The sequence below is a fragment of the Phaseolus vulgaris genome, chromosome 5 (assembly GCF_051622355.1).
Source record: "Phaseolus vulgaris cultivar YP4 chromosome 5, ASM5162235v1, whole genome shotgun sequence".
Lineage (NCBI taxonomy): Eukaryota > Viridiplantae > Streptophyta > Magnoliopsida > Fabales > Fabaceae > Phaseolus > Phaseolus vulgaris.
In genome coordinates, this window is record NC_143502.1 from 37318642 (window position 1) to 37333604 (window position 14963).

The following is a 14963-nucleotide window of genomic DNA, read 5'->3' on the forward strand; positions in this document are numbered from 1 at the left end:
TGGACATTACAAGCATGGAAAACAAGAAAAGAAGTTCCAAGATGTTTCTCCTTGACGGTTGCCTCCTCTAGGATTTTCTATCTCATTCTATTCTCCCAATGATGTCTAGGGTTATGCCTCATGCTTCTTATTTAACTTAGTTGGACTTGGGTTAAGTGAATTCTCACCTAGGCGTGATTGGGCTAGTCTGGGTGAGTTGGACGAGAAAAAAGCCCAACTTCTCTGGAGTGATCTCGTCTGGGCGTGATTGAGCTCACTTGGGCAAGTTCCTCTTGAGTGATTTGACTTAGGCAAGATTTTGGGCGAGTTTTAAGTGTTCAAACTTTCCATTTTCTTCTGGTTTATTCTCCTTTAGCCCTTTTATCTCCATTTTCCCACATAATCCTAAAATTAACACAAATTTGGGAATAAATCGTTCTTATTGATATTATAATCATAAAATATGTGAAAATGTTTAAATTCATAAATTAGGGGTTACATTATAGTTATCTTATTAATAAATATTCATAAGTGTTTGTCTTTTAATATGAAATATTACTGAAATATGACACTTATCATTTATCTTGGTAATGAACAATCTTATGAGATTGTTGGTAAATGTGAAATGAAGATTAAGTTAAATGGGTCTATATTAGAATTGAAAACTGTTAAACATATTCCTGTTGTTAAAGAACTTAATCTTAGTAAGTTAGTTGACCGATGACGGCTATACAATAGTCTTCCATGAAAATCATTGGAAGATTTCAAAGGGCACACTGATAATTGCTCATGGTTAAAAGAGTGACACCCTTTACAAGACAATAAAAGCATGCCATTTGATTGCAGTTGCAACAAATGAAAATCCCAATCTATAAACCATATGGGTGAGAAAATGATGAAGATCACGCACTCAAAAGATAAACTACCAAGTATTCAATTAGTAGAAACTGACATGTGTGAAGATTGTATACTCTTGAAAAACAAAAATTAGTTAGCTTTCATACAAGTGTAAGAACCTTAGAGAAGGAGAAACTTGAGCTTGTTCACTCTGATGTTTGGGGTCCAATGACAATCTCATCTATTGGTGGGAAGTAACACTTTGTGACTTTTATTGATGATCACTCTAGAAAGGTATGCCTATATTTTATGAAACATGAGTATGAAGTGTTTCAGACTTTCAAATTGAAGGCCATGATAGAAAATGAGACAAGATTGAAGATAAAAGGACTCAAAACTAACAATGGTGGTGAATATGTATACACTAAGTTTAATATATTTTTTTATGAGAAGGGATTAGAATGGAAAGGACCGTGCTAGGTACACCTTAACACAATGGTGTAGTTGAACGTATGAATCAAACATTGTCTGAAAGAGCTAGAAGCTTGTGTTTGCAGTCAAACTTACCAAAGCAGTTATGGGCAAAAGTAATCAAGACAATAACTTACTTAATCAACTGAGGCTCATCGATACCATTGGAGTACGAAATATTAGAAGAGGTATGGGGTGACAAAGAGGTAAAACTCTCACATCTTAAAGTTTTTTGTTATGTAACATATGTGCACACTAGTGATCAAGGAAGAAATAAACTTGATCCTAAATTGAAGAAGTGCACTTTTAGTGTTTATCGCGAAGTTGAGTTTGACTACCATTTATGGGATAATGAAAACAAAAAGATTATTAATTGTAGAGATGTGATAATATACAAGGATAAGGACAACACATACACTAGAAACTTAGAAAAGAGTGACCCAATGTATGTAAAGATGGATGATGTCCCAAAAACTCCTATATTTGAACTCCTCATCCAGAAAAATCAATTGAAAATAACAATGATCAACAACTTGACACGTTAGAGCCTTCTACTTGAACTTTCGGTCTCATATGCCTAACAATAAATACTTGAGTTATATATTGTTTAATTGATGAAAGGAAGCGTGAAAACTACGAGGAAACATATTAGATTTCAAATTCTAGTAAGTGAGAACTTGTCATGAAAGATGAGATTAAGTCTTTAGTATCAAATCATACATAAACTAATAGAGTTGACTAAGAGTGTTTTTTTTTCAAAGAGTATTTGCCTTTAGAATGTTGTGATCGGGTGCAAGAAGTCCTACTATTGCAATTGTTGGAACAAAGGTGAAGTTTGTAAAAGGTAAGAAACTTTAAATATTTTTTATTTTGATAAATATAAGTAAAAGCATTCTGAAATCATACCTTTTTCTACAAGATATGCAAAATAACCTTAACAAAATGCTTTCGTTCTCCCTCCACAAGAGAACACAACTTCACCACTTCTCACATAAGTTAAAAACATGAACACCTCGCTTTGGAGCAAACTTAAGAATGAAGAAGAAAACGTTCTGGGAATAAAAAATATTTAAAAATCACATATAATGTGAATGCCTCAAATTAACAAAGCTGGTGAAACGTCACCCCCGATAATTAATTTTTGTTTGTAGGTGAAAAAAACAGAAGGAGATATCTATATCATGTTGTTTGTATTACTTAATTAGAAAGTATTATTATACGTTATAGCACCTTATAATAACAAGACTAAGATATATTATACGTTAAATCATATTTAAGTAAGGATATTTGTTTTTGTGGCAACAAATATTTTATCCGTTAAGCGAACTAAATTTTGGGTAATGTTGCAACCCTGCAATTTTTCTGACTGCTACTGTGAGTTCTACTTTCTACACATAATTGTTTTGTTAATTAGCAATGGATAACTGGTACTTTCCTCTGTAATCCATGTCAATGGGTGCTGATTTTTGAAGTTAACGGAACCTCAGAGTGAAATTAATCTAATTCTTTACGTAATTGTTTGCTTTTAGCTTAATTTCAGAAGACTTTTCAAAAAAATTAAGAAAAAGAATCCATCACTTAATAAAATACGAAATACGTATATACTACATTATTATATATAAATAAAGACGAAAAATGAAAGGGGGAAGTTGGTGTGGTAGACCAGCTGTGACTGTCGGCGTATGTACGCTCTTTCTTTCTCTCTCTAGACTCGTCATCTTAGAGAGAGAGCGTGTGTGTAGTTTTTGTTTCTTCTTAGTCTTGGTGTTCTTTGTTTTCATTTTCGGCACAAGAAAAAGTAACTCATCATTGCAATTTCTGCGCGAGATCATTACGCTGCGTAATTCACATTATTGTTATCATTACAGCGTTGTGAGAGTGTGAGAGAGAAGTGAGTGTGGCCGAAGCACTACTGCATTGATTGCGGAGACACGTTAGGGATGGTCAGAAGCAGCGAACGATAGCCTCGAACGTGGTTTCGTTGCGGAAGCAATGTAGAAACGGTTTCGGCGCCGTTGCCGGAGTTCGGAAGGTGGATTTCGTTCTGAGCGTAACCGGTTTATCGCAATTGGATCGGGAGCCTGATGGAGTCGCGGATGGATCACTACGAGATCATGGAGCAGATCGGTCGCGGAGCGTTTGGCGCCGCGATTCTGGTGAACCACAAAGCGGAGAAGAAGAAGTGCGCGCCGTTTTGCTTCTTGATTTTTGCGTTTGGCTGAGTCTGTAAGTGGATTGTGTTGGTTTGAATTTGGAGAACTGACGCTTCGTTTGGTCCGTGGATTGCAGGTACGTGTTGAAGAAAATCAGGCTCGCGCGGCAGACGGAACGATGCAGAAGATCTGCTCATCAGGAGGTAGGTTTTTGGTTACTTGTTTGTTGATTTGCGAAGTGCTCTGAGATTTGACCTTTGTTGACTGTTTTGGGAATTGTAGATGGCGCTTATTGCTCGAATTCAGCACCCTTACATTGTGGAATTCAAAGAGGCTTGGGTTGAGAAGGTGAGACAGAGCACACCGTTTCAATTGTTATACTATGACGGTTATTTTTTTGGCTAAACATGTTTTGGTTGTGTTGCAGGGTTGCTATGTTTGCATTGTTACTGGATATTGTGAAGGTGGAGACATGTGAGTAATATCTTTGAATTGTGAACTCCCACTAGTATCGTGTGAAGTTCATTAGTTGTGTATGTCTGATTACTTACTATTTTGCTATGTTTAACAGGGCTGCATTGATGAAAAAGTCAAATGGGGTTTACTTTCCTGAGGAGGTATTTTGCCACAAATATATTCGGTTTTCGTAATTCACGTATTGTTGTTTGAGAATTTTGGTTGCTTACGTTGGATGTCTTTGGCATTGCTAAGAAACTCTGCAAGTGGTTTACTCAACTACTCTTGGCAGTGGAATACCTGCATTCAAATTTTGTTTTACATCGCGACCTAAAGGTATTACTTATGAGACAAAAATTATATGGTAAACATGGTGCTTCTTTTTCTTTCCTTAATCTTCAATTTGAAAATGTATCAAATTATTTTTTTCAACTCTACTTGCAGTGTTCCAATATCTTTCTTACCAAGGATCAAGATGTTCGCCTTGGTGAGTTCATCTACCGTATCTGACTTATTTAGGGATAGATTATGATGTTTGCATCCTGAATTTTGTCTGTAATTTCCTGACAACTATATAGGGGATTTTGGGCTTGCTAAGACACTAAAAGCGGATGATTTGGCTTCTTCGGTATGTGAGAAATGGGAACTTTCTGCTTTTTTTCTTCTTTAAATCCATTTGTTTTGTTTGAATGATGTAAAGATTCATGCTAGATATTATTCTGTCAAGTTTACGGCATTGTTGAACCCTACATGTTAACATCATAAGCTGAGCAGCTCTAAAACCAAGTTAGAGCCTGGGGTTTCATCCTTACATCACTCCCCTTGCTTTCTCCCTCAGTTTGACATATTTAGTTATACTTACTCTCCAAGAATACCCATTCCTATTTACATATAATCATTCAATTTTTCTAGCATCTTCTTATCAAACTTAGTATCCTAGAGTATCTGCCCATGAGAATAGAAAACTTCTCTTTGTTACTATGCTTGTTAGGGTCTATTTGGTAAGCCATTAGCTAACATCGACTTTCACTATGTTTAATTAAAATTTCTCTGGTTGTTCGGTTGATTTATTCCTTCACATCACACCATACTCCCCATTCTGGTTATTACTATGATATTAAATGTAAACTCTGACCAAAACACTTATTTTAAATAAAATTTATGCCATGACTGCTAGAAACAATTTTTGTTAACTATTTTTTTTTACATAAAAGGATTTTTTTTCGTATAAAACATCTACTGTAGCCAAGGCAAAAATTGATGTCAAACCTCGATAAATAGACTTGCAGGCCTATTAGTTTTAGGTGAAAGAAAACACTTTGAAATCCTTTAAGTAAGTTTATTCATCTTATGAGATATTTTGTTTTTTTCCTTGTAATACTAATTACTATAAATATTTTTCTTTGTTGACCACGGTGACACTTAAACCTATGCATATGTGATGTGATATATCTTGAAAGTGAGTTTATATTAGTTCAATAGGGATGACCAAGAGGATGCCAGTAGTTGTGAGTGACAATACTCTAAAATAGGCTAAGTTGGCATTTCCATGAAGCCACATTTTAATCTTGTGTTGCATACCCTTTTCTTTTTGCAAGCTTTCTTATTTTCTTCTTTTTATACTAATATTTATAAAATAGAAAATGTGGACACCAATTGAGTGTTGTTTAAATGGATTATATATTAATTTCCTTGTTTCAGATTTGATAAGATCGAAGTTTCTACTTGAATCTGATTCAGCTGGAAGACTATGTTGTAATGAGCTTTGTATTTATCAGCTTTCACATTTTTGAAAGGATGCAATCCATGTTTTAATAATTTCCAATTACTACAGGTTTATAATATGACATCGGTACCATATGATTAGCATTGCATTTGTCTTATAAATGTGAAGTTACTGGTTGAGGAAATTAATTTCTGTAAATATTTGTGTGCAGGTGGTAGGAACTCCCAACTATATGTGTCCTGAACTGCTTGCAGATATTCCTTATGGATTCAAATCTGACATTTGGTCACTAGGTATATGTTTCATGCAATGGATATCTGATATTCGTTTTGCTACAGCTAAAATGCATTTTTGTTGTTCAGGGTGTTGTATATATGAGATGGCTGCTCATCGCCCGGCTTTTAAAGCTTTTGTAAGTATTCCATTGATTTCTTTTTTTACTTTATAGTAATTATAGGTATGCTATAATCATATGCCTTATCTAATGCACGGTCATTAAGTCATATATGAATGTAATATCACGTGTTAATCAAACAGATAGTAAAGTTGCATTTTTGTTCAACAGAAAGGATAACGTATTAAATTGCATAATGGTCTAGGATAACAATTTTTTTGATCAAGAGTTCCTATATATATAATATTTTACTTATTTTTGAAGTATTTATATATATGCTACAATCATTTGCTCATTCTTTTAATATGTTATCCTCAAGTTTGATCTGAACAAAATATCTCATATCTGGACCCAAATTAACAAATATACTATTTATTGCAAGTCAAGGAAAAGTTCATGTATCCAATCCAAATCCAAATATTTGGACCAAATTTTAATTCCGAATCCATATTTTCTAAAAAATGATTAATTTCTTTTGGATAATACAATCTTTGAAAGCTAACTTCTAAGAAATTGCCATAAAACTGTTTGTGTATTCATGTAATATTATGTTTCTATAAACAATTTTTTTTATCATGAATGAGAAAAAGAGTGTAAAATGGTTGAGTTACATACCAAAAGATTGTCACTTGTGATTTGAAGACACATAGGAAGTCCATTGGGTATACGTAATCATTCCACCATAATCCAATGGCTCTAGATATAGAAACCAAAGGAATCCATGTGGGAAAAATGCATGAAATTTAAAAAATAAGTACACCACTATTAGTGGTAGTAACCTGCGTTTCTACCATTATGTGGTTTTTCATCCATAAAATTATATGGAAATTATTCAAGCATTGAACGAAATCATTGAGACATTCTCCACCAAATTTCCCAGTAGAATATATAATGACATTCATCTCAAAGTATGGAGTGTGTATTTTTAATTTGTCCATCAAAATGAAAGAAAAAGAAATGCACATATTCAAATTAAGGATATGCATTGGACTTACCAAATCTGAGATGAATATTGAAGATATAATTCCATTTCCACGAGTGTAGCGCTTTTGCTTCAATGCTTATGCACTTGAGGTTGACAGATGGAGAGCTCAATGTAGCAAAATTACTTGAAAGGAAGTATAAAAATTAAGTTTATTACGAATGGATGCCATACTGTTAACAAACATATCAGAAGCTTCGTTGGAAGCAACTTGAAATTTGTGAATGCTAAAAATAGAGAGAATTATATGAGAAATTGAACTAGAATGAATCAGTAAAGGAAAATAGTAGTTATTACCAAATTAATTGAAGAAATGTTGCAAAGAAGATGTGACAAAGAAGATTGGATTTTCCCTCTTCATTAACTGGGGTTTATGAGATTGGATTTTTGGGGTTGAACTGTGAAGAAGAAAGAGGACTGTGATTCAGTGAATCAGATTTCCTATTCGGTCTCCTCGTTCAAAGCTAGCTTAGAGAAAAAAATGTTATCGAGTTTTCCAATTTCTAAAATCCACATGGAAAAAAATCAGCATCTGGATTGAGTGACTAAAAAATTTAGGGTGGAACAAAAATATGATCTGATTAAATGGATGTATAATGGGTTGGACTTGATCAGCAAACCATAAATTTGGGCCAAGAAGATTTTTTGCCCACCCCTAATGTAAATGATCTAGAAGGGATAAAACTATAAAAGCCTGGGCATGATCAAAGAACTATACCTTCCAGAATCCTCATCATGACCTATTTTGTGGTTGTTGCTATTGTGATATCAGTGGATTTCGAACTTCTACATATAAGCTTGTTGTAGACCCCATCTTGTCTGATATATTTATGTGAGAATGCAATTTGTCATCGTGTTTTTTCTTGTCCCTTGATAAGCATGGTAAATATTGTTTCAGGATATGGCAGGTTTGATAAGCAAGATAAACCGTTCCTCTATTGGCCCTCTGCCTCCCTGCTATTCCCCATCTTTGTAAGTATCATCTGCTTTTGTTGAGGCTAGTATCATTATGTTGATGGAAAGCAGAGTCATTACTCAGGCTAAATTAATTATCTTTTGCTTTTGCTGCCATTCATTTAGAAAGGACTGAAAGGCTTCTGTTTGGCAATAAGAGAAGCTCAAATCTGTCTAGGTTTAGAGGATGATATATATACATATTTATACACACATATATTTCTATTCTTGCTTCTCATGTATGTTCACTGGAAATCTTAAAATTTGGTTCATACCTACAGGAAAACACTGATAAAGGGCATGCTGAGGAAAAATCCTGAGCATCGTCCAACAGTAAGCCTCTATTTGAGAGTGATCTTATTTCCAATGTTACACTGGTTTCCTACTGTTGCTAATCTTGAGCAATTTCATTATATAATTTCACAGGCATCTGAAGTCTTAAAGCATCCTTATTTGTTACCTTATGTTGATCAATATCGTTCATCTTTCTGTACTCCAACAGTCAGTTCTCCTGAAAAGCCAATTTCTGTTGTTCATCATCCTCGAAAAAATAAGCCAGAAGGTCAAAACAGTAGTAGTTCAAGTACGGAGAAAGATAGTTTGATGTCAAATATGAAAAAGACTGCAAATGCAGTGCCGAAGTGTGATGGCAAAAGTACTGAACTAGACATGACCCCAGTTGAGGATGATGGCTCTGAGCAACTTCGGCCTGATGAAGAAGGAAATGGCTCTATCAAAGTCAATGCCAAAACTGTTGATCAAGTGGTGACAAAGCAGTTTAATAATGATCACAATTCTAATGTTGTATCTAAGCAACCAATAGCAATTAAGAACGTAGTGACAGCATTAAGAAATAGAAAACTTAGAGAGACAAGTTCTCCAATAAGGGGTAATAGCATAAAGGGTGGTGGTGTGTTGACGCATAAAATAAATACAGAGACATTGTCCAAATTGCCCAAACTCAATTTTGGTGCTTGTGATTTGAAGTCGAATTTGGAGGTGCCAACTATTGCACCTTCAAAAGCAACTCCTGATCCTGCAAAAAGATTGCCAGGATCACATACATCAAAGCATCAGGTACATAACCATTATAAATGCTTTAGTGTAATATTAGTTACTTTTGAAGATTCCTTCGTAACATTGAAATTTATTTCTCGTACACTGATTCATGCTGGCAGTTACCAATGATTGAATCCACACCAAAAACTAAACCTCGACATAGTGTGATTCCACCACTGGGTCCTTCCAAGCAAGTAGAAGGTCGTGAAGTTCCTGCTAAGCCAAGGCAAAAGACTCCTCCAAGCTTACTTAAGCCACCTTCTTTTCCAGGACACGTGAGACAGGTTGGGTTTGATGTTCCAAATGCAGCAAATTATACTGGAAAGTCAAGTCCAAACAAAATGGTTCGGGAGCCTAAGATAAGCCATAACCAGTTGACCAACAGTCTTCTACCACATGTTTCTAGAGAGATTACCCGAGAGCCTTTAAAGACTTTTGAAAGCAGTTCCAAAGGAATGCAAACAGACAGCAGCAATTCTGTCTCATCTTCTTTCTCTATTCAAGGATTCGAACTTTCTGATTTTGCAACCACTTTTATTGACTTAAGTGAAACAACACTTCCTGTTCAAGAGAATTTAAACAACGCTGAAAATGTGGAATCACGAGCAGATAGCAGTTCACCTGCATCCTATTCGCATTTTGAGATGTCTGAACAATTTTCTGAGGAAACCCCTGTCATTACGCCACACTTTCAGAAGATAATGACTAGTGACGAGAAAGTATGTCCCAGTTTATCTCCAGATCATTCAGTTCAAGATGCTGAGGTAATGTTTGCTTCTGATGATAGTTTTCCCATAAATCAGAGGACCATATCTGCTGGCTCCAGGTGTGATAATACATCTGTAGAATCCTCTGCTGAAATCACTGAAGAAATGGAAGATGTTGAAGATATTTCTAAGGAGATGTCTTCAACCAAGTCTCCTCAACAGCCAGTCCCCATTTCTGGAGAAAAGTCTGTTTGTGAAGAATTTGGTCCAGCAAGCAAGCCAAATAATATGCTTGATAGAGTTAGCCAGCCAAAACTTATGTGCCTCTCCAGTGATGACAAATTTATGGTGAGGGGAAGACTGTCATCAGCAGAAGAAACTGCTCCTTTGATTATCTCCACTAAAATTTCAAGCCAGAAAGTTTTACAAGAGGAGAAAGGAACTGTTCTGGGACCAGAAAGGCCAGCTGTTGGCCATTTTCCTCCAGCTTTTGATGATGTCATTCATGTCATACGCCATAGCAGTTATCGTGTGGGGAGTGAGCAGCCAGTGAAGGAATCCGTGGACATGGGAGTTCAAAATGTAGATGTTGGTAAGTTTATCAACATTATAAGGGATGATATAGAAATGAGAAACGTGAGCACTCCTTTGACCCTAAAATCTTCTAATTGCTCAGAAGCTATTGGCAAGTCAAATATTTCTGAAAATATGGAAATTAGAAACTTGAGTAATCCTCCTAACTTAAAATCTTCAAGTTGCATCGACTCGTTGAGCATGAAATCAAGTTTTTCTGATCATCCTGGTGTTAGGGAACAAGATGTGGAAGATCCTGATTCTCTTGTTGCAAAATCTGATTCTCCTGAGTATTCCGGATACACTCCTACAGCTGAAGTGGAACCACCAGCAAAGGAAATTTTGGATGTTAAATCTTCCAGGCAGAGAGCTGAGGCCCTTGAAGGACTGTTAGAATTATCTGCAGATTTGCTGCAGCAAAATAGATTGGAGGAACTTGCAGTTGTTCTGAAGCCTTTTGGAAAAGATAAAGTTTCCCCAAGGGAGACAGCCATTTGGTTAGCCAAGAGTTTAAAAGGATTGATGATTGACGAAAGTGCAGGGCGCAGTTAATGGGGTGTTTTAATCCTGGTAAGTTTGCTTGTGTTTGATATTTTCATTTACTTTTCTACTTTTTATAGCTTTTCAAGTGCCACTTGAATTGAGAGAACAAACAGGCTTTGTCTTTTCTTCTTTCATTTATTTTGTAATTCTTTTTATGCTGTTGTAAATAGTAACCATACGAATGAATAACATCAACTTACGATCAATTGTGTGGACATGCTCCTTCACTGTTCTACCTTTCTGGTGAACTCCAATTCTGATGTAATAAGAAGCAAATAGAGAAATTTAGCTAATCCAATATTCTGGGGTTAGTAATTCAAGAAAAACAATCAAAAGTATTTACTGAAAATATATTATTAGATTACATACAGAAAATTTGTTTTATACCCATTTTAAGTAATTGAAAGCAGCAGGTAAAATATATTATATTTTCCTCAGATCATTTTTCTCTATAACTTGTAACAGATGCTCATTTTATGAAGGAAAAAAATATATTACTCTCTAGCCTAATTTATAATACCTTTTCAACTGATTCACATTCTTTAAGAATTTTTTGTTTGAATTAGACAATGGAAATAGTGAGAGTGGAAAACAAATTAAAAAAAAAAGTAAACTTATTTGGACTTAGTAATAAAGTGGAAATAAATAAAAAGTAAACAAATATTTATTATATTAATGATGTTGTTTTAATTATTTTTTATTATAATAATAATAAAATATGAATAGATTTAATAACATAATTATATTTTACATTTTTTACAAATGTAAATGTCATTAATAATTAAATTATTAATAAAAAATTTACCATATAATTAATTATATTTTCGTACGTAATTACATTAATGCACATAATTAATTATATATATTAAAATTTTAATGTATCAATTTATTTTAATATCTATTTATTATTTTTCATGTTTTTTTCGTTTTCCAACATTTTTAGATTTTCTTCCCTTTGTAACATGTAAGCAATATAGTGAAAAATAATAGATTGGTCTTTAATGTGTATTTTTTTCTTCAAAATTTCTTTTATTATATTTAAAGGTAAAGAAATTGAGTAAGATTAGGAAAGAGAAATTTTATGTCATTCATTTAAATATTTTATTAATTTTTATCAAGTTAGAAGGGAGAAAATTCATATAATTCATTTAAAGCATTTTATTAATTTCTTTCTGAAAATATCTCATTTATTTAAATGTATTTTAAAAAAATTAATGTATTACTCAACTATAAGGATTCTTATATACACAATTTTCTAAAAAAGGGTTATAATTAGGTATGGAGAGAGTATATATTTTTTATAGTATTTAGATTTTTTAAGTTTAGTAAATTTAAAAGGTTGAAAACAAACGAAAATGTAATAAATATTTGAAAAAAAAGTAATTTAGATGTAGATTTGCTGCGTAGTAATTTCAAAAGATAAAAAATCGGAGAATATATATGATTGAAATTTGAGATGATAAATTACATAAAAAATAAAAATGATAAAGTGGGATTAAAAAAAGTTAAAGATATTGACTCAATTATATAATTTTAAAATATTTTAAAATTACTTTATTTGATAGTTAAGTAAATTAATAAAAGATATAGTAACAACATTTAGAGAAAAAATAATAATACTGATCAACGGTACATAAATCGCACTTTAATTATTCTAAAGAAACGTACTTCAGTTTAGTTTGAGAAAAAAATATTGTTTTTGTTTTCATCTCTAATTACAAAACTATCTTTATGTTTTCAAAAGTTTGTCTAAAAAGAAAATAAAAATAGAAAATAATGACCTTTTTCTTGTACAGACTTTTAAAACAAACAAAAAATAGTAAAAACGAAGAGATGCCTTTTAATTAAAAATAGAAAACATTCAAACCAAAGTTCTTTAAAAGCTGCCACAGCTAAATTTGCACCGACAACACCGTCATTAACGAAAGATAATATAGTTTTTGTATTATTTTTAACAATAAAAAAATATAATGGAAAACAATATTACAGAATGTGTTATATAAAAATATAATTCTTTAAACTACCATATACATATATATTTTATCATTAAAATAATACTGACCGAAATCACGTTAATTCTTTAACCAATTATATTAAATTAGGTCTATATCCGATGAGAATCATATTCCGGGAGAGTACAAAATTACAACTGCTTTTTTTATCTCCAATGTTCTTCACCTTCTTTATAAAAACTGTAAGTTGGATTAGCACCTCACTTTCTGTGTCGAACTTCTGGTAGCGTGTCTCATAGCGAACTCAGCGGAACAAACCCAAACAACAATATCTAAGTGACAAACGTTTGACCGTGAATTGGTGTGTTAGAGACATGGATGCGTCCCACGCACGTTGTTGTTAGAAATATTTCACTCTTCACTCATATCTATTAAGTCAGCTTAAAGTCAAATCATAGAGTCAAATTTGGTATGAATAAAAAATAAAAAATATCAGTTTGCAAATGTTTAACGACAATATTGAAATAAAAAATACAAAATATACTTTTAGAGAATGATGAAAAGGGAATCTTATATTTAAAAAATAAAAAAAAATAAAGAGATATAGAATGAGAAATCTTTTTTATGCATGGTTTGAAAACGATATTAGAATGAAAGAATTTGAGAGAAGGTCAAAAAAGGGTATTATTCTTTATAAAAAGCCAAAATTGAAGAGTAATAAAGCGACACGCACAAATCCCAACAACCTATCAAAACATCAACCTTTCACTCCCTCACTCACTTCACACACCGCTTTACGTTACTTGCTGTTCCGTTCCGTTATGCAAGATCCTTCGCGCCCCGCCACCGGCTACCCCGCTCCGCCCTTCCACCACCACAACGGCGCTCAACCTCCTCCGCCCGCCACCGCATATCCATATGCCGCCGCTCCCCCTCCCTACCCCCAGCCGCAATACTACAACCCCAATTACCCCGCCCCCCGGTCCTACGCCTCCCGCTCCTTCTTCCGCGCCTTCTTCGCCACCATGATATGCCTGGCCGTCATCTTCGGCGTCATCCTCATCGTCACCTGGCTCGTCCTCCGCCCCTCCCTCCCTCACTTCACCCTCCACTCCCTCTCCCTCACCAACCTCTCCACCACTTCCCAATCCCTCTCCGCCACGTGGCACGTCGCCTTCATCGTTCGCAACGGCAACAAGAAGATGAGCGTCACCTACAACGACCTCCGCTCCTTCATCTTCTACCGCACTATCGACGTCGCCGACTCCCAGCTCGCGCCCTTCAAACAGGACACCGAGTCCGAGACCACTCTCAATGCCACCCTCGTCGCTGCCGGCACCTACCTCCAACCCTCTCTTATCAACGATCTCAACGCCGAACGAACCGCCAATTCCGTCCTCTTTGACGTCCAGGTTGTCGCCTCCACCTCCTTCCGCTCCGGTTCCTGGAGGTTCCGGACGCGAATCCTAAAGGTTCTCTGCCGGAAAGTTCCCGTTAGTGTTTCCTCGAAAGCCAGTTCCGGCGAATTGGTCGGTGGAGATCGGGAATGTCAGGTTTGGACGTGAATTCTTTGGGCGGGCTGATGTTTTGAAAAATTTGGAGATTCGTTTTCTGATTCTGTCTGGGTAATTGATACTTTCAACGGTTTATGTTTATGAGATTTGGTTTAGGTTTTTAATGGAATTTTTTGTTGGTAGTATATGACTGTATATATTTATCATCACATCACATCACAACTTGTGTTATTTGTTTGGCTTTCTAGAACACCTGGCTTCAAATCTCAATCAGTGGAGATTTGAAGCACTTTGATGCTGAAAGTTTGCAACTGTATGATTATTGGAGGCATGAAAGTAGGCAGATAGTAATATTTATTTGGATATCACTGACTTACTGTTTCACTCGTCTTTGTTCAACTCAATATATGTGTAAATCGTGTTGATTTTCGAAAACATCTCCGAAATTTTGGTCTTTAATCGGGCTAAACAGGGTAAGGATTTGTTGTTGTTTTTTTTTTTTTAAAGCATACCATTTTAAATCACCGAATGGAGGTTTTTTATACACAAGACGAATATAGAACTAACTACTGCTTCAGATTGTGATAAAGGCATTGGCTTCTTACCCAACCATTCATTTGCAAACCCTTACTAAACTGTAGTCTCTTTAATGGTGTTTAAAAT

At 34.6% G+C, this 14963-nt stretch overlaps 2 protein-coding genes across 4 annotated transcripts; both read left to right on the forward strand.

Moving 5' to 3' along the window:
* The first annotated feature begins 2928 nt into the window (after positions 1 to 2928).
* Positions 2929 to 11040, forward strand: LOC137835606 (serine/threonine-protein kinase Nek5). Of its 3 annotated transcripts, XM_068644193.2 has the most exons (14): positions 2929 to 3469; positions 3577 to 3643; positions 3723 to 3788; positions 3868 to 3914; positions 4012 to 4057; positions 4152 to 4232; positions 4341 to 4383; positions 4475 to 4524; positions 5834 to 5915; positions 5985 to 6034; positions 7897 to 7970; positions 8234 to 8285; positions 8379 to 9029; positions 9131 to 11040. In XM_068644193.2, the coding sequence occupies exons 1-14, from the start codon at positions 3372 to 3374 to the stop codon at positions 10841 to 10843; spliced, it is 3120 nt and encodes a 1039-aa protein (XP_068500294.2). In that variant the 5' UTR covers positions 2929 to 3371; the 3' UTR covers positions 10844 to 11040. The 3 variants fall into 3 exon arrangements, with proteins under 3 accessions (XP_068500294.2, XP_068500295.2, XP_090158291.1); XM_068644194.2 differs by lacking the exons at positions 2929 to 3469; positions 3577 to 3643; positions 3723 to 3788; ... (1 more) ...; positions 4012 to 4057; positions 4152 to 4232 and adding an exon at positions 5598 to 5651 and having other exon boundaries at positions 4353 to 4383; XM_090302165.1 differs by lacking the exons at positions 2929 to 3469; positions 3577 to 3643; positions 3723 to 3788; ... (3 more) ...; positions 4341 to 4383; positions 4475 to 4524 and adding an exon at positions 5641 to 5730.
* A 2462-nt stretch (positions 11041 to 13502) lies between these two features.
* Positions 13503 to 14663, forward strand: LOC137835607 (uncharacterized protein At1g08160). Its single transcript, XM_068644195.2, has one exon. The coding sequence runs from the start codon at positions 13608 to 13610 to the stop codon at positions 14349 to 14351; it is 744 nt and encodes a 247-aa protein (XP_068500296.1). The 5' UTR covers positions 13503 to 13607; the 3' UTR covers positions 14352 to 14663.
* The last annotated feature ends 300 nt before the right edge of the window (positions 14664 to 14963 follow it).

Coding starts and splice junctions, on each gene's coding strand:
- LOC137835606 (XM_068644193.2), top strand. CDS start 3,372: ATGGAGTCGCGGATGGATCACTACGAGATCATGGAGCAGATCGGTCGC. Junction 4,058..4,151: donor GGGTTTACTTTCCTGAGGAG/GTATTTTGCCAC, acceptor GGCATTGCTAAG/AAACTCTGCAAGTGGTTTAC. Junction 7,971..8,233: donor CCCTGCTATTCCCCATCTTT/GTAAGTATCATC, acceptor TCATACCTACAG/GAAAACACTGATAAAGGGCA.
- LOC137835607 (XM_068644195.2), top strand. CDS start 13,608: ATGCAAGATCCTTCGCGCCCCGCCACCGGCTACCCCGCTCCGCCCTTC.